We start from the raw sequence: 26,970 nt of genomic DNA, 5'->3' as shown, positions 1-26,970 counted from the left end.
TCGGGGCTTGCGATCGTCGAGGTTAAGCTCACTTGAGTACGTTTAATACTTAAATACTGCAATCGAAATATATCAAGCGAAAGGTTTGACGTCAAAGTATAATGATGTGTACTGTCGATTATTATCGGGTATACACACCATTAGAACTCGACTGTCGATAAACCGGTTGAACTCAGGAGAGGTTTTCTACAGTTTCTCTCTTCTATGTCAAGAAAACCCATTTTCAGGTGGCCGATCGCGAAACCGAATTCGGTTTGAGGTAAAAAATGTCAAAAAATTTGTAAAAAATGGTAAAAACAATGATTGTAAGTAATAAATGAATATCTAAAGTATTAATTTATGCAATATTTTTGATAAATTAGATAATAATTACACAGGCGTGCAAAAATGAAATTTTTTCAGTTTCTAAAGTAGTTCCTGGTGATTCTTGTAGATTTTTTTGTGCTGAAAACTAATCTGACCTTTAAAATGCTTTATCATGTCAGGATTTTTGGTAAATGAAGCCTAAAGGGTCAAAAATGGTCTATTTTAGCCATTTTTGATAATTTTTTTTGGACAGAAATTTTTTTTTCAGTTTTCGACAAAAGGATTATAATAGTACACTTTGGCCATATATGACCACCTTAGAACAAAATACTAATTTAATTCGATTTGAGTGTCAATGGGTATACTAAGGTTTTTGGGGTCGCTGATTCCAACTTGGAGGTCAGATAATTTAAAGAATTAAAAATTTGTTCAATAAGATGTAAAAGTTGTCGATCAGGAACTCATATTTAGTAATAGCTGTTATATTTCTTTTATTCGTCTGATCCATACAATTGTGAACAAGTGTTCAGTAAATATTTACATGTTTACAGGTTCGTTTGTAATTTATTAAATGTTAATTAAATGAAAATTTCGGTCAACTAGAAAATCTGTTTTATAAAAGTTCGACTAAATAAAAATTCCTTTAATTATAAATTCAGTTTAAAATTCAATTCAATATGAATTTTATTTTATAAAATTCGGTAACATAAAAATTCGAGATCATTAATTTCGACTCCGCAGAAATTCTAACAAATACAATAGTCATGCGTTCCTCAAATTTTATTTCAAAATTGATTTTAAAACGAGGGAAATTATAACGGACCTTTATTTAAACGTAATGTTTGAATCAAAAACAAACATTTTCGAATTTAATACACTTTCATGAATAATATATTTTTGTTATTCTATAAATATTAACTATTTTACAAAAACATAAATGATCTTAAACTAAATTGTTTCAGATTTATATGAATGTAAAGGCGCTTTTTGTCGTGAACATGAATTTGATTTCTTTAAACACAATAATTTCTATTGTAAGATACATAACATTCGTTTTTTATTTACAACTGCTGTCAATGTCATTTCTCTCAATTTTATTTTTAAAAAATTGTTTTTTTAATCATGTATTTTCACTAAGAAATAGAAGATAATTGAGGAAATGGATTTTGTTTTGAGATAACTAATTTCTTATGCTGATGAGAGATATAGCCTTTGATTTTCTTTTCATTAATTAAATTAGCAACGAGACACTCTGTTTCGTCCATGTCAATATTTTCAACTCCATACATTTCTAAAGCAGTGAGTAAACTTTGAATTGGTATTTGATGAGTATTCAATACTAAATATACCTTTTTGAATAAATTTCTATAGGCTATAATTTTGAGTTTCTCTACAATCAAGTAAATACCAGCTTCTATAAAAAACGACTCGTGTTTACTCATAACTTCTTCTAAGTTGCGTAAATTTCCTTTTTTTACAGCTTCCATCAATTCCCAAAATTGGAGTAAATTATATTTTTCTAAGACATTTTTCTTCGGCATGTGTCCCAATAACATTTTCACTGGTACCAAATACGTAAGGATCAATCTTTTATTTTTAATCGATTGCTTGTGGCAATGTTCAAAAGCATATGTTAAATATTCATCAGCTGAAAATAATTTAATAAAATGAAGTTTATTAATCACAAATAGCTAAACAGGATTGACACAAGAAATTCATTTTATTATTCCCAGAATTCCAGTCAAAATTAAAATTTTTTCCCTGACCCTAATTATTTGCAAAATCAATTATTTTCAATAATTTAAAACAAATTATTTACATGATTTAAAACAGTTTTTAATTGAAAATTCACTAAAATTCAATTATTGTTTAAAGGTTTTAAAAAAAATTTCACCAATTCAAAATAAAAGTTTCAATAAATAATCTAATCTAATACAATTATTTCTAAATTTTGTATCTAAAATTCTTTGTTGAATAATTTAATTTTAGTAATTTTAATCAACATTTGCGAAAATTCAATTATTTAAAATATTTTCCAATTCAAAATTCTCCAAAGTTTAACTATAGTTTAAAGGTTATAAAATATCTACAGAAATTCTAATGTACGAAAATTTTTGAATAAAAATCTTCTGAAATTCAATTAGTTCAAAAATTTTTAACTATTGTTCTTCCAGAACTCAATTATTTCTTTTTTTAACTTAAATTTCTTTTTGAATTAATTATTTTTAATAACTTTAATTAAGTTTTTCAAAAATTCAATTGCATAAAACGTTTTTCAATTATTAATTCTTTAAAATTAAATTCTTGTTCATATAATTTTTAAAAAATATCAATAATTCACGTTTATTAAAATTTTAATAATCAAAAATCGAAAAATCAATTTTTTAAAACATTTTTTAATTGAAAATTCTCTAAAATTCTCTACAATTCAATTATTTCTAAAAAATTTATTTAAAATTCTTCGCTAAATTAATTTTTTAAATTACTTTAATAAACTTTTTCAACAATTCAGGGAAATAAAAAGTTTTTTAATTAAAAATACTCTAAAACTCTATTATTCTTTAAAATTTATAAAAAAATTTTTATCAATTAAAATTTATGAAAGTTTTAATTTCAAATCTTTTGAAATTTATTTACTTCCAAAAAATTTTTAACTCGAACTCTTCCAGATTCAATTATTTTTAAAATTTGAATTAAAAATCTTCTGAAATTTAATTATTTCACAAATTTTCGTTAAAAATTAATTTTTTTTTCAACAATGTTTTAATCCAATTCTTCGAAATTTAGAAGTCGAATAATATGCATCAATCAGAATTAAAAATTTTTCTTTTTTTAATGTAACTTTAAATTATTTTTCAAAATTTATTCTAAAACTAAATTGAAATCTTGAAAATTTGTCGCAGTTTAATTCGGTGATTTAATAAAAATAAAAATTCTAGAAAGTATTTCTTTGAAACATTCTTATTAAGGAATTAATAAATTTTTTAATTTTTTATAACAAATTGTTAATAATAATAATTCTTGTAATGTAAATCGACTAAAATGACTTTTTTCTTTCAAAAGTCGATCCGAGGCCTACAATTATAAAGCAAAAGTTTTAATTGAAAATTTCAAAAATTATAATTTTAGTAGCATATATATTTAGAAAGTTGATATTTTTCCAGTACTTTTCATGAAATTCCCTGATTTCCCTGACCCGTGGAAACCATGCTAATATATAAATAATTAATTTCACTCATAAAGTTTGTGAGAGCTAATATAAAAAGGAGGAAACGTTAAAAAATTTAAATCATAATCCCCTAAATATAATGAAGAAATAAAAACTTACCAGTCTTATAATCGCTATCAAACATAGCAGTGCGTCCTACAAAGAACTTGTAAGTAATTTTTTGTGCTAACGCAAAATGATCTTTATAAGCAGATGATTCTATTGCTCTAATTAAAGGTTTACATAGATGTAATTTATTAATTTTAAAATAAACTTTTAACAACTGATTCACAAGAGCCAACATTCCCCATCGCTTTGTATCTTCTTCAGAGCTTCGATTGTCCGCCGCACAAACTCGAAAACAACCCATTAAACATTCTGCACTTTTTTCTAAAACCTCGCCAGGCTTCTGAGATTTATTAGATTTTGAATTTTCAGCTCGCACTGCAAGCAATCTTAATTCGAGACACATCATATTCATCACAGGCAGCATCCAATTTTCTTCTTTTTGAAATTGTAAAATTTTTGTTAATGACTGAACTGCTAAACTCTGATTATTATACGTTAATAGTGGATCATCTTTATTTGCTGAAGCTAAAGTTCTGCATTTAAACAAAATTAAACAAACACAAAAATTTATCGGAATCATATTTTATATAATAAATTATCAATGATAATATAAAAATTTTAATAAAATTACCTTAAATGACAGACAACCAAATCATCAAAAGGAACATTTAAATTCTCCATTGCCTTATGTATTGCAATTTCTGAGCTTATTAGGGGAATGTTAATATGATTGTGACGTAAAGATAAAAGATCCTGAAAAAATTAAGAAATTGATTATTAAAAATCCATTAAAATATTGATAGACTCATACAAAAACTAAATAGATTACCGCTAAAGAATCGCCATCCTCATTGATCCACATTCGACGAAGCTAAACATAGTAATAGAAATTATATTTTAGACAATCATTTTTCATATTATACTTATTTAACGTTTTTCCCATAAACTACGTATAGGATTCATATTAACTTTTATAATTATATTCTTTATTAAGGCTAAATTATTACAGAATAATTTAAAAATATATTTTCGGGATATTAAATGATCTTCATGAAAATGATAATAAAATTCTACTCATCAGAAGATTTTATAGAAATCGACAATAGGTCCAAAGCATTGAAACTAATTATATTAGCAATCGTGTAAAGAAATTTCGATGTAAACTATTTGAAAATCTTTTAAATTATTATCTCACGTTAGTTTTTAATACCTTTAGTATACCTAAGATATTATAACAACATTATTCTTTTACGAAATGTAATTAATTTTTTTAAAGTTCTTCAATTTTAAGGATAACATTCTCATCATGACATTCACGGTTTATGCTCGAAAGTATGATACACAATCTAATACACTAATCAATACGCTTCGTACACATGGGGTTTTTAAAAATGAAATGGGTTGGAGGACAAACGTTTCAAAAAAAAAGTTCCGAAAGTTCTTTTTTTCAAAGACCAAAAGTTGTAATGTTCAAATTTTTTTTAAAAACACATTCTGAACACGTTGCTAGTTATTCATCGGTTTATACATTTTTTTACTCATTTGTTGTTTTACGTCATTATAACATTTTAACATCCCAGGGGCTATCATGAACAACGCCAGTTTTTAATAAATAAAACCTTTGTTTTTAAATATTTGAGTTTGTCGCTTTGAGTAAATGTTGTCTGATTATTTTTCTATAGAGGTCACTAAATATAATCATTTAATTTTTGTACAGAAAGCATAAAAAACTCGAAAATTAGGTTAAAATTTTCAAAAGTGCGCAAACTTTATAGTATTTTTCATAAAGTTTTTGAGTTTTTTGCAATATATTGCAGGTAAGTGTTGTCAACGTACTTCTGATGTTTTATGCATTAGCAGAATTTTATCGAGCCGTAATAGCTCTAACTATCCTTGCCCCATAAGCCCATATTTCAGTTTTTTCTAAATTTAAAGGAAAGACGAGAATTAATTTGAAAATAAATACCATGAATGACGCGATTTTTTAGCAAGCCGTCTAAGCATAACAGCAACTAACTATCCTTGCCCCATCCTCCCCTATAATTTATTATCATTATAAATTGGATGCAAAATAACTTTAAAAAAAGTAACTTTCATTAACATTAAGAAATTTTCAAGGTTATTTTCACATTTTTTTCTTAAAATAACTTAAAAATATTAGAAAAAACCATATTGTGTTATCTATTTAATCTAAAAATATTAATTTGTGGTATTTGAAAAATATAATTCCTAACTTTTAAATAAGGTACCTGTAGTTGTTGGAATAATGTTTTAATTTCAAATTTGTTGCATTATTCCGCTCCTTTTTTAAGGGGACTTTCTGGTTTAGAATTCCAAAAAAATAATTTTTTTTTACTTGTAAATGTTTCTTAATATCATAAAATTACTGTCCTAAAACGTTTTTTTTTTTTAAATATGTAAAAAAAACAAAAGTTGTAATCAAAAATTGTTTAATAGTCCTGGCTCAATGTATTATGTTATGAAAAGTTTAAACGCGTTTTTCTCGAAAACATATTTTTCAAACTGGTGCACGGCTTTTCTCGAAATCTACTGAACCGATTTTGAAAAGCTGAAAACCATTTGATTAACAACATTTGATCAACAGTTAAAATTTTTTTATTTTTTAATTCTTAATTTTGGTGTAGCGTAGCTAGAGTGAAAAAATGGCTTTTTTCTGACCATAATCGCCTCGGTTGACGATATTAAAAATATTTTAAATTAAAGAAACAATTTAATATTAAAATTTACTTTACGTACCGAAATTTATCTCACATAATATAAGGATTGTTTTAGACCATACAAAACCACAAAATTAAAAAAGGAACTTTACTTTTAAATTTATACACTACTGCTTAATGATATTTTTCCTGATCTTGAATTGAAAAAAAATTATAATTTAAAAATTAGAATTAGAATTTAATAATTTACAATTGAGGTAAATAAAAATTTATGAAGCAAAATAGTATGAATAAAGGAAAAAACCGCTGCCAAGTTGAAGCATAAACTTTTTGTGTTCATAAAATGAACACTTTGCTTCCCCATGGAGATTTGTTTTGATCAAATTATGGAAACTTATTTGGTATAATAATCATTTTAAGAAGGTGATAAGTTGTATTTTTTGGGTATTTGCAGAAATATATTTCTAACATCAATAACTTCGTAATATTTTACAATAAAAGGTTCAATAATAGGTCAATTGATTCGTTTTTAAATATTCTCCAAATTGTTCATAATACTTTTAAAGATACATAAAGATTTTTTAATAAATAATGCAAAAAAGGCAGGTTTTTCAAAATTTTTCAATTTCTAAATGTTAATATTTGTGGATAAAATAACAGTAGGATATTCGCTAATAGGTCAAAAGATGCGTCTTGAAAAACTCTACAAAACTAGAGATAAATATCTATTGGTATCAATACATTTTTTTTAAGTTATGGAAAAAAAAAAATTTTCTAATTCTTAAAAATTTAATAACTTTGTATAGAATATCAGTAGAATGTTCGCTAACATCTCAAAAGATGCGTCTTAAAAAACTCTACAAAATTAAAGCAAAATATTCATAGGTGTCCTAACATTTTTTTTTTAATTATGGGCAAAAAACGATTTTTCAAAAATTTTAAAATGAAAAAAATAATAGTTAATCTTTATTAATATTGCTCAAAGTACTATCATTATTTGTCCGCCAGTGAGACCTATAATTAAAAAAAAATTTATCCCTTTAGCTTTTACAGTATTCGAGATATTTAAGAAAATGTAGAACGACATTTTTTAAAAATGTGATTTTTGTATTCCGAGGTCGAAAAACATAAAGATATATCAAAAAATCAAGTTTAAATAATTGGAAATTTATAAGCTAACTTTAAATGTTTTTTCGATTTTTTTCTTAAGTGAAAAGAATAGTAAAACACTTAATAAATTAAATATTTTAATAGTTTGTTTTATTATTTAAATAAATAAATATCATAATGCAATGTTGCACAGATGCGTCTCATTTATTTACAGTTAATGTGTATTTTTTCTGTTACCGGCAAAATAAACTATTTGTCTTATTCCGACAATTTATTTTCCTTTAATGATGCATTTATGAAAATCGTTAGATAAACAATGTGAGTAATGTGTTAAGTCAGTAAAGGAATAAATCTAATTGTAAGTGTCTGGAACTGGCCTGTCAAATGTTAACAATTTTAAGGTTAAGTATAAAAAACTAAGATTTTATAATATAATATATATAAATTAATTTAAAAAGAAAATCTTACAAAAAAGAAGAATTAGAAATATTTATTAATATAATAAATATATTTTAAGTAATTGTTTCCAATTGGTTTTTGTTAATTTTATTTAATAAATATGTACCTGTGAAATATATGAATCCATTGTTTTAATTTTTTGTATTCTTTGTACTGTTTTAAAAGGATTTTTAATATAAAAAATAAACTGTAAAAAATTTAATGCACTTTAATTCAGTTTTTAAGTATTTCTTTATATTAAATTTATAAACAAAAACCACTATTTGAAAGGGAGACAAGCAAACATCAACAATGGTACTAAGGGTGAAATCACAACGAGACGTAAGGGCCAATGCACAATAGTTCGCGAACGTGAAGCATGAGTTAGAAAAGAACAGAGATATATTTTTGTAAGTTGGCCTTTACCGTATCATCTGATCAGGGTTGGTTCACGGTATTGGGACATGCTTATACACTACACTTCGTAAAAATAAAAAGGAAGCGGCAAGAGTATTGAAGTTATAATTTTAACATTAAGCAATAAACTGTTTATTGTTTATTAACATTATCAACTTTCGAATTAAATCAATATTGTTTTAATATATTGAACAGAAACATGAAGGAAAATGAAACGGATACAAAAAGTGCAATAAAGAATCGAGAATCTCTCTACAGATTAATAATCAGGTTAAATGTTTTTTTTTCTCAAAATATACACATTAATGCATGATACACTAAAATAAAATACGTAAAATAATTAACATATTTTTAGTTTTTAACGTATGTATTTTTAAATTGTTTTGTGACTATTGAAAATAGTCAAATTGGCGATTCGTATATCCTTTTGAGGTTATATTATGATTCGTAAATTTTATGTTATGAAAATATAGGTATTATTTTTTAATGTATTTATCGTACCAAATAATTGGGATGATAGTTTTTAATAAAAGTTAATTATGTTTTTATGTTTCAAATAATAAGTAGCATTTTTTATTTACTGTATCAATTATTTATTATCTTTAACATCATTGAAAAGAGACAACACTATTTTTTTGAAAATATTTAATTCTAAAGCGAAATTCATTGTAATTTACTAAGCATTAGTTTTTTAATAATTTCCAATCATTGTTGCTTGTAAATTTTTTTTTTCTAAATGCGATTTTAGTAAATGGCACTTTATTTTCTTAAGCAAAAAGATTCTTTACATCTTCACAGTTTTATATGTTTAACTTAAGGACGTTCATCCACGGAAAGGCATACCTCTGGAAAAAAATAATTAAATAACATTTAAATAATTAAAATAACATTATTAATTGTAGGTACTTTCGGAAAGATGAGATATTAATTTTGAAGAAAATAAATTTAAAACCTGCAAAGTTTATTTGTTTATACAATTTTCAATGTATAAAATTTTTTTGTTATATCGCTTCTATAGAATTTTTTTAAAAATGATTCGATTTGAATTTAATATGGTTTATTTTCTTCAGAAAATAATTCTCTACAACTTGACTGTAGGGATTTTCAAACAAGCAAGCCGTTTGGAAAATACAACTATTTGTTTAAAAAATCCAAATTTTTCTTTTAAACAAGTACACTAAAAAAAAGTTAATTGAATCAAGTTAATGCATTTACTTGAGGTACTTTACTTGAAACAAGACGATATTTTCTTACTGGAAGAAATTTATTTTCTTGAGTCAAGTAATTTTGAGCATTGAGCAATGTTCTTGAAATAAGAAAATATGAGTTTCATACAAGAAAATATATCTTACTGTTTCAAGCGAAATGTTTTACTTGCGTCAAGAACAGAAAAAGAATTGAGTCAAGAATATTATTTTCTCATGTCAAGTGATTTACGTTGAGTATTTTATTTTCTTGGTTCAAATCGTTTTGATGTTTCCTTCAAAACAACTTTTTACTTAGTCTAACACTCATAGTCTTGATCCAAGAAAATGGAAGGATTAATAGAAATAAATACTTGCTTCAACTTGATTAAAATTTATATTGCTTGAATTAAACATTAATCAATCCAAGTGTTTAATATACTTTAAGCATTTTCATATTATATTGTTTCAAAAACATTAAATTTCTAGAAATAATATTATATTATCTTAAATGAAATAATTTATTTTTTCAGTTGAAATAGTGATATAATCCTTGAAAATATTTTTTATTTAATTCAACGCTAATATAGTCTTGAGTCAAGAAAATGCGAATATTAATATAAGTAAATTCTTGTTTTAACTTGATTAACGCATAGTTCTTGAATTAAGAATTTAGTATTTGGCAGAAGTAAATATGTTATTATCGCAACCCAATATTTTATTTTCCCGAAGTACCAAAAAGTATTCAATTAAGAATATTAGGTTATTAAGCAAAATAATAAAATATTGTCTGAAGAATTTTCATTTCTTGAATCAAATAGTTTTATTCATTTGCTTTGAATTAATTTTTTACTTAACACAAATCCCGTATTCTTCATCCAAGAAAATATTTCTCTCCAAATGGATGTGAAACTTAAATAGGAGTTTTTGAAAACCATCAATTGAGTCAGGATGGCATAGTGGTCTACGTTAAGTATTAATTAAATATAAATGTGTATGTAAAATAAACATTATTTAAATAAATAATAAAAAATATGAATGTTAATAATAAATAAAAATGTTTGACTTAAGAATTAGACATGGTGGGATAAGGAAGGGGTAAATTCAAGTAAATATTTACTTGTATTGGGAAAATATTTTTTTGGTTCAACTCCATAAGTTTTCTCAAGTCAAGAAAATATTGTCATGAGTTAATATATATATGATCTTGACTTAATATATTTTACATTTCTTAGAAGTCAATAAACTTCTTAGACGAATTCCATATTTTCTTGGACCAAGAACATATGGTCTCCTCACAATATAAATAATATTTTGATTTAAATCTTGTCTTACTTGAACCAATATTGCAAAGATTTGAATGAATCAAATGAAACAATTGATTTGACTACATATATTCTCAGAACAAGAAAATATTTTCTTCCTTTAATGTATTTTACATTTATTACAAGTTGATTAATATATTGCTCGAATTCCATATTTTCTTGGATCAAGAATATATGCTCTCGTCCCAAATATACTATCTCAAGACAATCGTTTACTTGAACCAATGCCGTAATTGACTTGTCCCTATTCAATTCCACGGTTTACTTGAAGCAAGTAAAATTTTCATGATTCCATACTATTTTTTTTCAGTGTAGCTGTGTTTTTCAAACGGCTTGCTTGTTTGAAAATCACCACCGTGAAATTGTAGAAAATAATTTTCTGAAGAAAATAAGCCATATTTTATTGAAATCGAATCATAATTGTGTAAACAAATAAACTTTGCAGGTTTTAAATTTTTTTCTTGAAAATTAATATCTCATCTTTCAGAAAGTGCAATTAATAAAAGTATTTTAATTATATAAATGTTAATTAATTATTTTTTTCAAGAGGTCTGCATTTCTGTGGATAAACGTCCTTAAAAAAGGAACTTGTTTTGTAAATATGAAATAAATATTTTTAAACAAATTACCATGTTTGTAGAATAATTTATTTGTTTTGAAATTTTAAATGTTGAAGTTGTACAGAATATTTTTTTTTTTAAGAATATAAGCCTCCATTGATAAAAATCGCAGTTTTAATAAAAAAAATCTTACAAGTGAAAGTGAGCGACAAGTAATACAAAATTATTAAATCATAATTTTAATTATATTTTGCTTTGAATCGAATACCAAATACCAATCTAATACCAAAAATACTTAATAATTAATATAGTAAGTAAAACGTTGCTGTGAATTACCTTAATGATAATAAATACGTAATATAAACTCTAAATTTAAATTGTTAGAATTTTCATTTAACAGAATTTGTTACCTTGAATTTACTTTTAGCCAAATTTTCATTTCTTTGAAATATTATTTGATAAAAATTCTATTTAACCTAATTTCTATATTGCTGGAATGTTGATTAAGGGTAGGTCCTAGTAAGGCAACACCATCTATATCGAAACTAAAATTTCATACAATTTTTTATAGTATTTACTTGAAAACAAGACAATAAAAACCTAAAGGATAATTGATTATTGACAAGAAATACACCAGCTAAAACTTTTTTTGAGTTAAAATAATGAAAAAAAATTAATGATGATAAATTAAATATGAGCATATATTTTTCCTAAAACTTTTAAGATATTTTCTTGGAAATAACAAACAAGAATGCAATTTTCATTTGGAGAATTAATAAACACTAAAAAATACACCAGCTAAGATTTACCAATCACGAAAATACCTACAAAAATTTTTTTTGACTTAACACATCAACACTATTTTACTGATTTTAACAGCCATTTGGTAGGTAATATGTGTCATAAGACGTTTCGCGATTTTTCGAACAGAAGGTGATTGGCGCTGTTGCTAACAAAAAATTGTATGAAATTTTAGTTTCGATATAGATGGTGCTGCCTTACTAGGACCTACCTTTAAACGAATTTTCATTTTATAGACTTTATTTTGTAAATTCTAGTTGATGAAATTCTATAAAATACAAATTCTAAATAATTAATTTTAGAGTTTATTAATTTTCACTACAAAATAGTAACTTTGACTACAGTAACTAATAAAAATATGTTATTTTTTATTGAATTTTTCTTATACAGACATATCTGAGGCATTCCATATGAGAGGACGGGGTCGCTTCTTACAATAAAAAATTTTAGCAATATTTTTTGCTTTACTTATAACTTTTTCCCTACTAAAATATAAATTCATTAATTGATAGCTACATTTTTGAGATGGCAATATTTTTTTTTCGAGATATTAATCAATTAAAATTAGAGTAATTTTAAAAGTGTCATTCCAATGCTTATCGAAATCCGAATCAAACAAACTTAATATAAACTATTTCGGCTGAATGGAGCGGATGTTAAATTAATAATTAATAATAAAAATTATTTAAGGGAAGATCCCAATTTGAGTTCCTTTAAAAAAGCACATTTTTAAGAATTTTTTTCCCTAAGATATTAAATGGAATAAGGCAAACTTTTATTTGCTTGAAAGTTACATTCCTAAAAAAAATAAAAATTTACCAACAAAAATATTTTATTTTATTATTTTTTAAATTAAAACAGAAGCAATGAGAAACAAAAATTTTGTGCTGGCGCTGGTGATTCCGGTCTTCCTGGTTGTCGGAAACAGAAAATTCAAATAGATTCCTTATCTGTGATATCTTCGCTACCGCCCGTACCTCAATTTTTAAATTTCACCGAAAATTAACAAAATGGAGGCAATTTTTGCAAAAGTGAACAAAAAATTACCCTTTTTTCCATAATTAATAGGTTAAAATAATTAGTTAAAATTAAAATTTTAAGACGATTGAAGTACGGGCGATAACCACTGTTGTGCTAAATGTCGTATTAAATTTTCAAGCGGATACTTTCAGTGTTTTTTGAAAAATCACCTGTGCCAGGCGTAAAAATGTTGTTTTGAGAAAAACGCGTTTAAAGTTTTAACAAATTTTTAATAAAAAAAATTTCTTATTAAAGTGGATGATCGTAGCTATAAAAAAAATACGTTTCTATTATTTTTCTGAGTACTACATGTACACCATTTTTCATTAAAGTCGGTAATTTACACTTTTGTAGGTTTACTTGTTAGAGAGTCCAAATCCTAAACTATTAAAAAAATGCAAAAAAGAAAAAAATTGATTTTTTTCGCCATTGACATAAAAAAGTGTCTTTTTTGTGCCTGTTTTGGGCAGATAAAGTAGCACTTTTTAAGGCAGTTGTTAATTTTTGCATAACTTTTGTTTTGCTTTTATTGCTTCCTCGTGGAGGAAGCTTTGTAGTCCTTTCGTTTATGAGTAAATCTCTCAAAAAGGACAAATTCTGAATTATAATTAAAAAAAAAAAAAGTTTCAAAAACACTGAAATAACTATTTCTATGTGAAGAGGAGGACTATACTAATTCTCTAAAATATGTTGTTACAATCTTTATGAACATTATTGTTTAAAAAACAATTGTTTATTGTAAAATAATTGTTTAATTTTTTATCGCAAATACAATGACTGCATTGGTTTGAAAATGGTTACTCGGGGGTTTTCGAGGTCGCTGATTACGAATCTATGGTCAGAATTCAAAAATTCAAAATGGCGGACAATTTTTTAAAAATTAATTGGATTCATCTGAAATTTGATACTCGGGGGTTTTTGAGGTCGCTGATTACAAATCTGATGTTACTTTTTTAAAATTCAAAATGGCGGATCCAATATGGCGAATGAAATATTTGAAAAGTAATTGGATTCGTTTGAAAATGATTACTCGGGGGTTTTCGACGTCGCAGATTACGAATCTGATGTTAGTTTTTCAAAATTCAAAATGGAGAATCGAATAGAGTGGACAGAATTTTTAAAAATCAACCGAATTCGCATAAGTTTATACCAAAACAAAATAAATACATATTACACAATTGATAATACTTTAATATTTATTAGCAACTTTTAAATTCCATTATGAAAAATAATTTACTTTATTAAGTGTATTCTAACGCACGTTATAATAAACAAATAAATCTTCGACAAAAGTATATTGTCCTTTCTTGTTTATTGTTGGTTGTGAAATAATTTGAACTAAATCTTTTTTCTCTACGTCGAAAATAACGTCGATGTTTGGAAAGGTAAATGCTTTAACTCGCTTCACTTTTTGCATGAATTTCACAGTGTACTTTTCAGAAGCGTTACTTATTAACACCTTTCCAACAGAATGTTTGTTTCTGGAGAATTTTTAGTCATCTTTTCGATTTTAGTTCTTTCTTTTTCCATCGTTCTTTTTAACTTCATCCGATATCGATTAACTTGTCTGTCCCGATGTTTTAATTTTTGTTCTTGCAATTTGGTTTTTTTTGTAGATTAAATGTATTTTTCCGTCGCGTTTTTTTCCTGCAATAACCCTACCATCTTTCTCGAAAGATTCTATATTCTTCTTTTCACGATTCTTTTCCTTTCTTTTGTAATAATTTTTTTTCCATTTTAATCTCTGCTGCACCTGATTTTTTTCTGACAGATTTTTGACAGATTTTTTCCGCGCATTTTTTCGATCTGTATCCTTTCTTTTTGACTCTTCATATTTTAAAGGATCGTTTTTAATTTGCAACCTTCGAATTCTAGCAGCTTCTTTTCTTTTTTTCTTCTTCAGTTCTTCAACATTTTTGACAGCATTCATGGTTCTAGAAAATAAATTAACTTAAATTAATAAACAGTTTCTTAACTTTATAATTTTTGAATCATGTTTACTCATGAGGGTTAAGGTATTTTTTTTCAAACATTTAAACCTAAAAAACCCCCAAACAACAAAATTTCGGCCATTTTATCGATTTTTCAAATATTTCATCCGCCATATTGGATCCGCGATTTTAACTATTGAAAAAACTAACATCAAATTCGTAATCAGCGACCCAAAAAAACCCCTAGTAACAAAATTAATGACATTTCACAAAATTTTCAAAAAATTTCATTCGCCATATTGGATCCGGCATTTTGAATATTTAAAAAATTACATCAAATTCGTACTCAGCGATCCAAAAAAACCCCATAGTAACAAAATTTAGGTTATTTTACCGCATTTTCGAACATTTCATCCACCATATTGGATCCGCCAATTTGAATTTTAAAAAAATAATATCAAATTCGTAATCAGTGACCTAAAAACCCCTTCAGTAACAAAATTTAGGTCATTTTACAAAATTTTTAAACATTTTGTCCGCCATATTGGATCCGCCATTATGAATTTTAAAAAACTAACATCAAATTCGTAATCTGCGACCCCAAAAACCCCCTAGTAACAAAATTTAGACTATTTCACAGAAATTTAAAACATTTCATCCGCCATATTGGATCCGCCATTTTGAATTTTAAAAAACTAACTCCAAATTCGTAACCAGCGACCCAAAAAAACCCCTAGTAACAAAATTTAGGCCATTTCACTGAATTTAAAACATTTTATCCGCCATATTGGATCCGCCATTTTGAATTTTAAAAAACTAAAATCAAATTCGTAATCAGCGACCCCAAAAACCCACCGCATAATGAATTTGACTTATATTTATTATTTACTTAGCAAAAAATTAAAAAAGTTCTGGCGGTAACGGAATGGAGTTTTTGCTCCCCTTAAACGACGCCTAAATTGATTGCTTATATTAAAAAATTTCGAAATTTTTAATCAAAACGTTATCAAATAATCGTTTCTTTTTTTTATTCTAAGAATTATTAATAAAATTTTTCATTTACTTACCAAAAAATGGAAAATCCACTGTCGGTTACGGAATGGAGTTTTCCATAGCGCACAAAACTAATTTAATTCTAGAAAATAGAAATTTAAATATTTTGCCTTGCCTCTTCCGTAATCTATTACAATAAAGAATAATTAATAAATATTGCTAGACAAAAGATGAAATTATATTAGAAATTAAAAGTAATATTAATTGTTTGAGTAAAATTAGCTTCATGCACGGTTACGGAATGGAGTTTTGCACCATGTGAAGATGAATATTTCACATAATATGCAATTTCTATTTTTTTATTATATGTCCTGATTAAATGATGTTAAATACTATCATATGGCCGCCATTATTTTTATTAATTTTAAATATTTTTTAGAAAAAATGTCTTAAACGTTTTATTTGTCCTTTTCTAGAGAATGACCCTTATAAAACTTTTCAATGTGTCGGAAACAAATTTTTTTCTTTATAGAAACATGTTATATGAGATCCTGATCAATTGTCCGGATGTATATGTGTGTGTGGATCCCTTTTTTGTTTAGAAGATAACTTTAACAGGTTTTAATGGATTTAGATAAAATTTGGTAGGCTCATTTATCATATTAATATCTCAAATCTGACCAAAGGATTTTAAAAAATACCCCCAAAAAAATTTTTTATCGTCTTTTTTCCAAAAAATTTTTTTTAATCGAAAATATTTTTAAATAGAAAAATTTGAGGTTATATATAATAAAATCGTATTCCTTACGTCAAGACGAATCGATCTATATATATATATAAAGTATACATTTGAGGTAAATTTAAAGAATTAATGAAATTTAAAAAATCAAAAATTCACATTTTGGCAATAAAATTTTGTGATTTTTTAAATTGAAGTTTATATATGAAATTGCACGTAGTAATTTTTAGGTTCGGATGATTTCAATACTCGCTGTCTGTGCGACTTCGGTTCGACTTGGCTCGCTGTCGGCTCGTCTTCGTCTCACCTACGTCGCACTAACGACGGCTCGTACTGAAAATTACATCCTCACCTAAAAAGTACTACTTTACGTGCTTGCCACATAATATACTATTTTTGACCGGTCACATTGGGACAATAATAATAATCATATGAAGGCATGAAGACATATTGTAAATTCTTTTTTTTATTTGAAAGAGCATTTAATTCCGTCACCAACAAGACCTATACAAACAGCATTTTTAGCAATCAAAAGTATTTACGAATGGTTATTGAATTACACAATAAAAAATTAAAATTATTTAAAAAATTTAAGGGGTTAAACCACTCAAGCCCAGGCGGATTGGGAAAACCGAGTTGTAACCGAATTGGGTTACGATTCGGTTACGTTTCGGTTCATTGTGAAATATTTATCGTTAATCGACGAAATATGTAGTAAATAACTATTGAGAATGGTTAATATACATTTAGAGTGCTTATTTATGCAATAATAATAATAAATTAAGATATAATTAATTAATAATAAGTGTTTTAAGTGTACAGTGCATACACTTGTTGAATTACCATATATATGTATATTACCATCAGCGGCAGCTGTGATACGCGCGTTAAACCCTAGATGGCGTTAAGGATGACTTTGTGAATGAATTTCTAAAATTAAGCCCTTGAGTGTCAAATGTGTAAGTGAATATATAAGATTTAAAAAATAGATCAATTTATTAAAACAACTTTTTTGATTTGTACAAATATAAAAAAAAATTTTTCTAACGAACAAAAATTTTTTTAATGAGAAAAAGTTTTTTTTTGTGTCAAAATTAATCTTTCTCATTTCATTGAGAAAAAAATTTTTTTAGGGAAAAAATTTTTTTTTATGTCAAAATTAATGTTTCTCATTTTATTGAAGAAAAAAAATTTTTTTTAAGAATAAAAAATTGAATAATTTAGTATATTTAATTGATTAAATAATATAATAATAATAATAATAATTAAACAAATAACACAAATAAACATTTTTTTTCTTAATAAAATTTTTTTTTTTCATAAATAAAATGAGAAAGATTAATTTTGACACTGTTGTCGCCGTAAGAACAACTAATAATATTATTTTTGTGAGTTGGTTACTCAACTGAGAACAAACTCTACTTTATTTATTTAACAAGCAAAGTACAAAAACTTGGAGATAATCAATCCTTCCAAAGCTTCACTGAGTCTTTTTGGAAGACAATTTACTAACCGTGCTATCACTTTGAATAGCGACTAATTAATCTAACCACACCTGCTTATGCATTAGTTTTAAAGGACTGTGCAATAGTCCCCACTCTTTACAATACACACTCATACTTCATACTGTCGACACCTCCCCCCTTTAAACTATCGATGATTTTCAAATTAACATTTATTTAAAAATTCGATGCAGGTTTCCTTCTAGGAGGTTTCGAATGTAATTCAAAATTTAATCCTGGTAGATTTTTCTCAGTAGCTACAAACTGCGTTGGACCTGTATTGTTAAAACTACGATTTGTATAACAGTTCCCAATACAATATCTTATTAAATTTAAAATACACTGTATAATTCCCGTTTTAAACATTATATAGAAGATTATAATTACAATACTTGCATATCCTATGTACTCTAAATACGTCAAAGACTTTTCTGTCCAACTCTTAAATCTTTCATGTGTCTTTAATTTATCTAGCATCGCTTCGGTATCTTCCATACTAATTTTCGCTTCTTTTATTCTATCTAAATTAAGAAATCTTGTTGATTTTGGTAATTTATCATTAATTAATTTTAAATCGTCTTTCTCAAAATCTAATTCTATTGTGATTTTATCCTCAAAGTATCTACTTATATTTTTCATCGGTTTATTAAGATCTAGCTTTATTTCATTCGTATATAGCTTACATCTATTCCCTGTTATTAGATAATTACCCAATTTTTTACCATTATAATTATTATTTTCGCATACTATATCTATAACTGTTTCTTTTACAAATATACATATATAACCTGTTTCTGTTTTCATAAATGTTTCATCGCTGAGTAGTAATGGAGATTTTAGACAATTTCTGTTAGACATTTTTATTAAATCCGCGTCACAATTTTCTGTTTGATTCGGTTGATTTCTAGTACAAATTTTATAGTCTTCTATATTACTACATTTTTCTAAATCTGTCTTGTCAATCGGTACGTATTCAGTTTTCGTTTGCAAAATATATTCGTGGTTTGGTAAAAACACCATAGCTTGACCATTAATTATTCGTTCTGGAATTGGTAAACTTCTTACTATTGTCATTTCTTTTTCATCTAAAATCGGAATTTTAATTATGTATACTAAGTGATGATTTTTTATAATTGTAGTAATTTCACTAATGTCTATAATGTGTTGATAGTTTCTTTCATCGCTTTCGATGTGATATTTAGTCCTAAATTCCTTTTCAAATCCATCAATTGTTTCATGCAACATTCTAGGCGTTAAAATTTGGGGGTTTATAATTCCATGCTTCCCTAAATTAATTGAACTTATTGCTAAATCTATGTCGTCGTTCATTTCTTCTATTAACGTTTCAGCTATTAATAATTTTTGTTGAATAAACAAACTCTTTTTGTTATTATTTATTTCTGCTTTCATTTGGTTTAGTATATCGTAGTCTGCTACAAGTTTATTTTCTAAGAACTTATAATCTTGAGATGATGAATCTAAGATCATTTTTATTACTTTAGTATTGTTTTTAATTGCTTCATTTAAGACCTTATTATCATTATATAATTGATCGAATTCTTTATTAATTATATTTAAATCTGAATCGCTTAATGTGCCAAATAATATTTTTGATGCGTCTCCTATTACATTTAAAAGTCCTCTTTTAACTCTTTGTTTACCCATTATGTTATACAATAGTGATTCCTTTTTTCTTAAACGACTAAATCTAGAAGAGATAGTTTTAATTTCGTAATTTTCTTGACATTTAGTCATGCAAAGATGACTAACCTGCGTTAACACTTTTTGAATAACAACTATTCTATCTTCGGTTCTTGTAATGTTTATCATAATCATCAATTTCCATTCCTCTGAATATAAATACACTTTTCCTATTTCTTCTTTATATATATTGCCTTTTAATTCCGTTATATTATAATCAGTTTCTGCTACAACCAGCCCGAGGCTCATTATCAAAATCTTCATCAAGATCGCCATTATTGTCGTCATCCAAATCGTCTTCTTCACTATCTAAAACAAAATATTTCTTAATATCTTCCCTATGAACCTTTCGATTATTTTCTATTGTATATGTATTTCCAATTTTATGTAAAACTATAAATGGTCCTAACCACAAAGGGTCTCCCTTTTTTCTCATATGATTTCTTATCAATATTTGCTCCCCAACTGAAATTGTCTTTTTATCAGTCAGTATTTGTTTTCTTTGAGATTCATTGATTTTTCTTCTTGCAACATGTAATTTGTTTTCGTGTTCTAATTGTTTTATTTCGTTTTTCTTTACGAGATTTGTTATTTTGTTTAATGTTTCAAATGCTTCTCTTGCTTTTCTGCCATTTTGTAGTTCAAATGGAGAAAATCCTGTAATCCTATTTATTGTCATATTGTATGTTAACATTGCTTTAGGTAACTCTTTATCTCATTCATCTTTTTGCGCATAAATACTTAAATATTCATTAATCTTCTTGTGTGATCTTTCATTCTTTCCATTACTTTGTGGGTGATAAACTGAAGTCTTTACATGTTTTATTTTTAATTCGGTCATTAGATCTGAAAATTCGTTATTAATAAATTCTTTCCCATTGTCTGTTAGTATTTCTAAAGGTTTACCGTTCGTTTTTAAATATCCTTTCCACATAGCATCTATGACTAAAGTTGCTGATTTGTCCTTCAATGATTCTAAATGCACATATCTAGTTAAAAAATCTTGAATCACCAAAATATATTTATTTCCGCTGGTAGTTTCATTTAATGGTCCCACTATATCTATTGATATTTTATCATTTGGTCCTTCTGGTATGTCTGATTCTTCATAATATTCTTGTTTTCTTTCATTTTGTTTAAATCGTTGACATAAATCACATGTTTTGATGAAGTCTTCAACATCTTTTGTAATGTTGGGCCAGTTTGTCATATTTCTTATCTTTTGTACTGTAATATCTTTAGAATAGTGTCCTCCTAATATTCCTTCATGTGCTTCTGCTATAATTTTTCTTCTATTCGTTTCAATGTGTTTCTTTATTAAATATATTTCCTTGTCACCTCCTTTCCATATTTTAAAAAGAATCCTCGATATTTTCCTTTCATCTATATCCTCGTAAATAATTCTTAATCTTTCTTCTTTAGTTTCTTTTTCTAAAAATTCTGATAATTGATCATCTGTCACCTGAGGACTAATTTTTATTTTGTCATTTTCTTCTGTTTCTTCGTTAGTGATCCAAATTTCTTTTATCCTTGTCGGTCCAAATTCTCGTTTTATAATTAACTGTCCTGTTTGTTCTATTTTGTTTCTTTTTAATCGTATTTTATTCGCGTCATCATTATCTATTTGAGGTATATCTCTGATCCATTGTACTTCTGTTTCCTCGTTAAAATCTCTTACTACTTTGTATATAGCTCTTTCTTTAGGTATTGTTTTTCTTCCATAAACTAATATTTTCCAAATATAATTTGTGTCTATTATAGGTTTAAGTATATCTCTCAAGTTACTTATCGGTTCCAAAAGAGAATAATTTGCATACCCTTGCCTTTTTTTCTTTAGTACCTGTAATCAATTTTATAGTTTTTATTACCTTGAATTCGTCTTTAATTATTGATTGATCACTTTCTTCTGTCTGTGAATCTATTTCCATATTTTCGTATTTATTTTCGTTATCAATGATTGAGTTGTCTTCTGTTTGCGTATCTACTTCCATGTTCTCATTTTCCTCGTTTACACCTGTAGTACGCGCGTTCTGCTGTTGTAACGTATCATATGTACCGTCTGTTGTCATCTGAACCCTTGGAATGCGCGATAAGGCGTCAGCGTTTGTGTTGGCAATTCCTTTTTTGTAAATAATTTCATAATCGTATTCTTCTAATTTTAGTCTCCATCTCATTAATCTGCTTGTCGGATCTTTTACATTAAATAACCAAACTAAGGGTTTGTGATCTGTTACAATTTTAAATCTTCGTCCAAAAAGATGGTGTCTAAAATGTTTAACTGCCCATACTATTGCTAATAATTCTTTTTCAGTAGTCGTGTAATTTATTTCTGCCTTATTTAAAGTTCTTGAAGCAAATGCTATTGGTTTATCTTCTCCGATGTGTCCTTGTGATAAAATTGCTCCTAATCCTTCATTTGATGCATCAGTTGTTAGAACAAAAACTTGATTCCAATTTGGAAATTGTAGTATCGGTGCTGTTATTAATTTATCTCTTAATTCGGAAAACGCGTTTTCTTCTTTCTGTGTCCACTCAAATGTAGTTTCCTTTCGTAGTAATTTAGTTAGTGGATTTGCTATTTTAGAGAAGTTTTTTATGAACTTCCTGTAATAACCAATAAGTCCTAAGAATTGCTTAATCTGTTTTTGAGTTTTTGGTCTTGGATAATTTTTTACTTTGTCAATTCTATCTGGGTTTGGCTTTATACCTTCTTTTGTAATAACATGCCCTAAATATTCCAGTTCTGGACGCAGATATTCGCATTTATCTGGCTGTAATTTGAGTCCAACTTGTCGTAGTCTTATAAATAAATTCTTCAAATTTTTATTATGTTCTTCCAACGTTCTTCCGTTAACAATAATATCGTCAATATATGCAAAACATCCATTACCTATTAGTCCTTTTAATCCATTATTTATCATTCTTTGAAATGTTGGAGGGGCATTTTTTAAACCAAAAGGCTTTCTATTATATTCATAATGACCTTCGTTTGTGCTAAAAGCTGTTTTTTCTTTGTCCTTGGGATTCATTCCTATTTGATGAAATCCGGAAGCAAGATCAAAACAAGAAAAGAATTTAGAATTTCCTAACTGCTGAATTATCTCATCAATACACGGTAAAGGATATTTGTCTAAAATGGTTTTTTCATTTAGTTTTCGATAATCTATAACAATTCGCCATTTTAATTTGCCTGAAGCGTCTTTCTTTTTTGGGACTATCCATAACGGTGAATTGAAAGGAGACATACTTTCTCGAAGTATATTTTTCTTTAACATTTCTTTAATTTGTTGGTAAACTTCTTCTTGTAACATAGGTGGATATCTATATTGTTTTGTATTTACAGGTTGATCGTCTGTTGTTCTAATTGTATGCTCAGTTAATTTAGTTAAAGGCAAAGGATCGTTTCCTAATGGGAAAATGTCGTGAAATTCTGTTATGATTCTTAGTAAGTCTTCTTTTCCTTCTTTGATATGGTCTAGTCGTGTTTTAGATAATAATTCTTTAATTCTTTCATTATTGCTGAATTGGTACATTTTTTCGTCAGTCAGTTTTTTTTATAGAATCTATCCATAAGTCTTTATAAGCATCATACATACTTTCAATTTTTGCTGTATTAGGTGGTAAAATTGGATTTCCTTGATAATCATATTTTGTGACTGCTGAATATCCTCCTTCAAAGTTAATAAAACAGATTTTATCTTTCTTATCTGCACTAGGTTGTGGATGAAGTATTTTAGGTCCTAAGTTTAAAATACCTTTTTCTAAGTCAATTTTAAAATTTTGTTCGTAAAGTAAATTCATTCCAATTAAACCATTTTCTCTAAATGCATTTTCATCTTTCGTAACTTGAAAAACTGATTCTTTACCATAAAGTTTTAAACAAATAGAATATTCAAATGTTACGGGATTGTTTCCTATTGTTAAAACATTATGAGGTGCGTATTTTTTAAAGTTTTTTCCTTCTAACATACTGTTTTTTATGATTCATATATTCGATCCTGTATCAACTACAAATTTTCCCGATTTTAATTTATCAAATTTTAAAGTCACAATAGGTGTGTCGTGTCTTCTTCGTTCTCTCGGGATCGGTGGAAGGTTGTGCTTAGCGGGTTCTCCGATAAAGAAAATTCTTCGTTTAGCTGCACTTGGTCTGGTGGTTTGCTGTTGATCGATCGTGACTGAAAATTTTAAGTTTTCTCTTGACGTGGTGGTAAACCTCTCAATTTTCCTCTACAGACATCTTCTGTATGTCCTACATTTTTGCAATGGTTGCATTTTTCTATATTTGTCTGTTTACTAAATCTTGGTTTTGGAACTGGGTTCTCATTTCTTGGGTTTCTTGTAAAATTTTCTATTCTTCTTTTATCTTTTATATTCACGTTAATTTCTGAGGCAATATTAAAACATTCATTCAGAGTTTTCGGTTTCTGAGGACGGATTCTAATTTCAAATTCTTCACGTATATTTCTTAAGAATGTGCTGACGCTTGCACTTGTTTCTATTTCCTGTCTTACGAAAGTTTCTTCAGGTGTTATATTCATACTATCTATAGACTGCCTGATTTTATCTTGACACTGCATAAATCTTGAGGTGAATGACTCTAAACCTTCATTTTTGCCCATTATACATGAATCGCGAGCCCTTTGAAGTGATTCTAAACTATCCTTTTCTCCAAATAAAATTCGTAATCTTTCAAAAAAATCAGCAAATGTTTTAACTGCATCGGCTCTAATTGTGTTTGCCGCTTTTCCTACTAATTTTTGTGCAATTATTGCATGAAGTAATGTTAGTCTTTCATTTCTTTTTGTTTTCTTTTTGGACAATCTTATTAAATGAATGAAGTTTTCTAAACCGCTCCCGTTAAATTCTGGTATTAATTTTATACTTTTTCCAAAATCATATTCTGTAACTTCTTCTAATTCTTCATGATCGCTGTTTAATTCATTCTCATTTAAGGGTAAACCTAACTCTCTTCTAACTGGTTGTTCCATAGCTAACAATCTTGTTTCAAATCTTTCCAATTTTGCAAGAATTGTTTGAAAAAGGTCATTTGAACTTGTTGATGTTTCTGGTCATGATTTTTAGAATATTGTCTAATTTAAGTCTGTCAGTCAGTGATATTGAAGGGGATGAACTGTCTGTGTCTATAGTTTCGTTTTCCCTACTTTCTCTAAATGAATTTAAATCCAGTTTGATTTAATAAATTTCCTATATCGTTTCGTACAATTTTATTTTATAACCGTTCGCGTTTTCTAATTTAAAATTTCATTTCTTGCAATCTTGCTACAAGGAGTACACAAGAATATGAAATTTGTTTTTTTTTTTATTGACAATCGAAATACTGATAAAATCACGGAGTATACCAACGCTTTAAAACAAACTTAGCCACACCCTATGAAGGTCGCCGTTCAACGTACGTAAAGTGGACTTATACTCTTGTTCTAAAGATTCGTAGTTTTGTTTTATATACCTTACTTCAATGTTGCTTTTGAATGTTGGTCTGGATCGTAGTACTGGAAAATCTCGAATTCTGTTTCGTATACTTGGATAACTCTCTGGATACCTCTCTGTAGACCTGGATATCTGTATCGCTGCTTGGCTAACACTCTGGATAACACTTCGTAGATATGGATATCTGGATCGCTGTTTGGTTAACACTCTGGATAACACTTCGTAGAATTGGATAACTCTCTGGATACGTCTTTGTAGATCTGGATAACTCTCTGGATATCTCTTTTGTTGATTCTCTCGTTCACTTTGAATTATCACTTTGTTTATCTGGAACTAGTTCTTAGTTCTGGATATTTAAAACTTGGATGAACTTCCAAATAATTTTAAATATTTCACCGCTGCCACCAATTATGTTGTCGCCGTAAGAAACAACTAATAATATTATTTTTGTGAGTTGGTTACTCAACTGAGAACAAACTCTACTTTATTTATTTAACAAGCAAAGTACAAAAACTTGGAGATAATCAATCCTTCCAAAGCTTCACTGAGTCTTTTTGGAAGACAATTTACTAACCGTGCTATCACTTTGAATAGCGACTAATTAATCTAACCACACCTGCTTATGCATTAGTTTTAAAGGACTGTGGAATAGTCCCCACTCTTTACAATACACACTCATACTTCATACTGTCGACGACACAAAAAAAAATTTTTCTCATTAAACAAATTTTTGTCCGTTATAAAAATTTTTTTTTATATTTGTACAAATCAAGAAAGTTGTTTTAATAAATTGATCTATTTTTTTAAATCTTATATATTCACTTACACATTTGACTCTCAAGGGCTTAATTTTAGAAATCATCCTTAACGCCATCTAGGGTTTAACGCGCGTATCACAGCTGCCGCTGATGGTAATATACATATATATGGTAATTAAACAAATGTATGCACTGTATACTTAAAACACTTATTATTAATTAATTATATCTTAATTTATCATTATTATGGCATAAATAAGCACTCTAAATGTATATTAACCATTCGTAATAGTTATTTACTATCAATTGCAATTTCGCAGAAAATTCTTCTCCTTTTTTCGAGATATCGATAAAAATGTGATTTTTAATAAAAAGCACAAAATTTACGAAATATATATGTATATATTTATTTAAATACTTGTAGATAAAATTTACTTTATAAAATCTATTCTGAAATTTCCGAAACTTTTATATTACCGTTGTAACATAATTGTATAAATAGAAGGTATATAGAAAATTATTTTCTATGTATTAACAAAAATATAAAGTACAATAAAAAAGAAAATATAATGTCACAGTATTGTTCATTTTGTTGAAATGTATTTGTTAATCTTCCGAATTCAATTAATCGTTATACTGGTCTGTGTCCCTCATTATGCCTTATTGAATCACAATATATTGCAATAAATAACACAGGCACACAAAAAATAGAAAGCTGTTTGGCCGAGACACTACACTAGTCTATTTCCATGTATTTTTTCACGCTGAATCCGAATCCG

At 26.9% G+C, this 26,970-nt stretch overlaps 2 protein-coding genes across 3 annotated transcripts in view; one reads left to right on the top strand and one right to left on the bottom strand.

Annotated features, from left to right (window-relative positions):
* Window positions 1-766: 766 nt before the first annotated feature.
* LOC127288899 (PCI domain-containing protein 2) lies at window positions 767-8,145 on the bottom strand. Its single transcript, XM_051316607.1, has 5 exons — window positions 7,937-8,145; window positions 4,413-4,454; window positions 4,215-4,336; window positions 3,635-4,116; window positions 767-1,954 (listed from the first exon to the last, which is right to left on the bottom strand). The coding sequence occupies exons 1-5, from the start codon at window positions 7,955-7,957 to the stop codon at window positions 1,440-1,442; spliced, it is 1,182 nt and encodes a 393-aa protein (XP_051172564.1). The 5' UTR covers window positions 7,958-8,145; the 3' UTR covers window positions 767-1,439.
* A 120-nt stretch (window positions 8,146-8,265) lies between these two features.
* The window catches only part of LOC127288897 (cleavage stimulation factor subunit 1), a 40,970-nt gene continuing 22,265 nt past the window's right edge, over window positions 8,266-26,970 (top strand). For both annotated transcript variants that reach the window (XM_051316603.1, XM_051316602.1), the window contains exon 1: window positions 8,266-8,496. In XM_051316603.1, the coding sequence (XP_051172560.1) occupies window positions 8,426-8,496 (71 nt within the window). In that variant the 5' untranslated portion in view covers window positions 8,266-8,425. The remainder of the gene's footprint in view (window positions 8,497-26,970) is intronic.

Source organism: Leptopilina boulardi, unplaced genomic scaffold, assembly GCF_019393585.1.
Source record: "Leptopilina boulardi isolate dan_hultmark-lab unplaced genomic scaffold, ZJU_Lbou_2.1 LbouV2_397, whole genome shotgun sequence".
Lineage (NCBI taxonomy): Eukaryota > Metazoa > Arthropoda > Insecta > Hymenoptera > Figitidae > Leptopilina > Leptopilina boulardi.
The sequence above is the reverse complement of the archived record's forward strand: the minus strand, read 5'-3'. Positions and strand labels throughout refer to the sequence as shown.

What these genes read in the sequence shown, in the direction of transcription:
- LOC127288899 (XM_051316607.1), bottom strand. Translation starts at nt 7,957, where the DNA reads ATGGATTCATATATTTCACAG. An exon ending in TGGATTCATATATTTCACAG is followed by an intron (nt 4,455 to 7,936) that starts GTACATATTTAT and finishes TACTATGTTTAG; the next exon opens with CTTCGTCGAATGTGGATCAA. An exon ending in AGGATGGCGATTCTTTAGCG is followed by an intron (nt 4,337 to 4,412) that starts GTAATCTATTTA and finishes TAATTTTTTCAG; the next exon opens with GATCTTTTATCTTTACGTCA.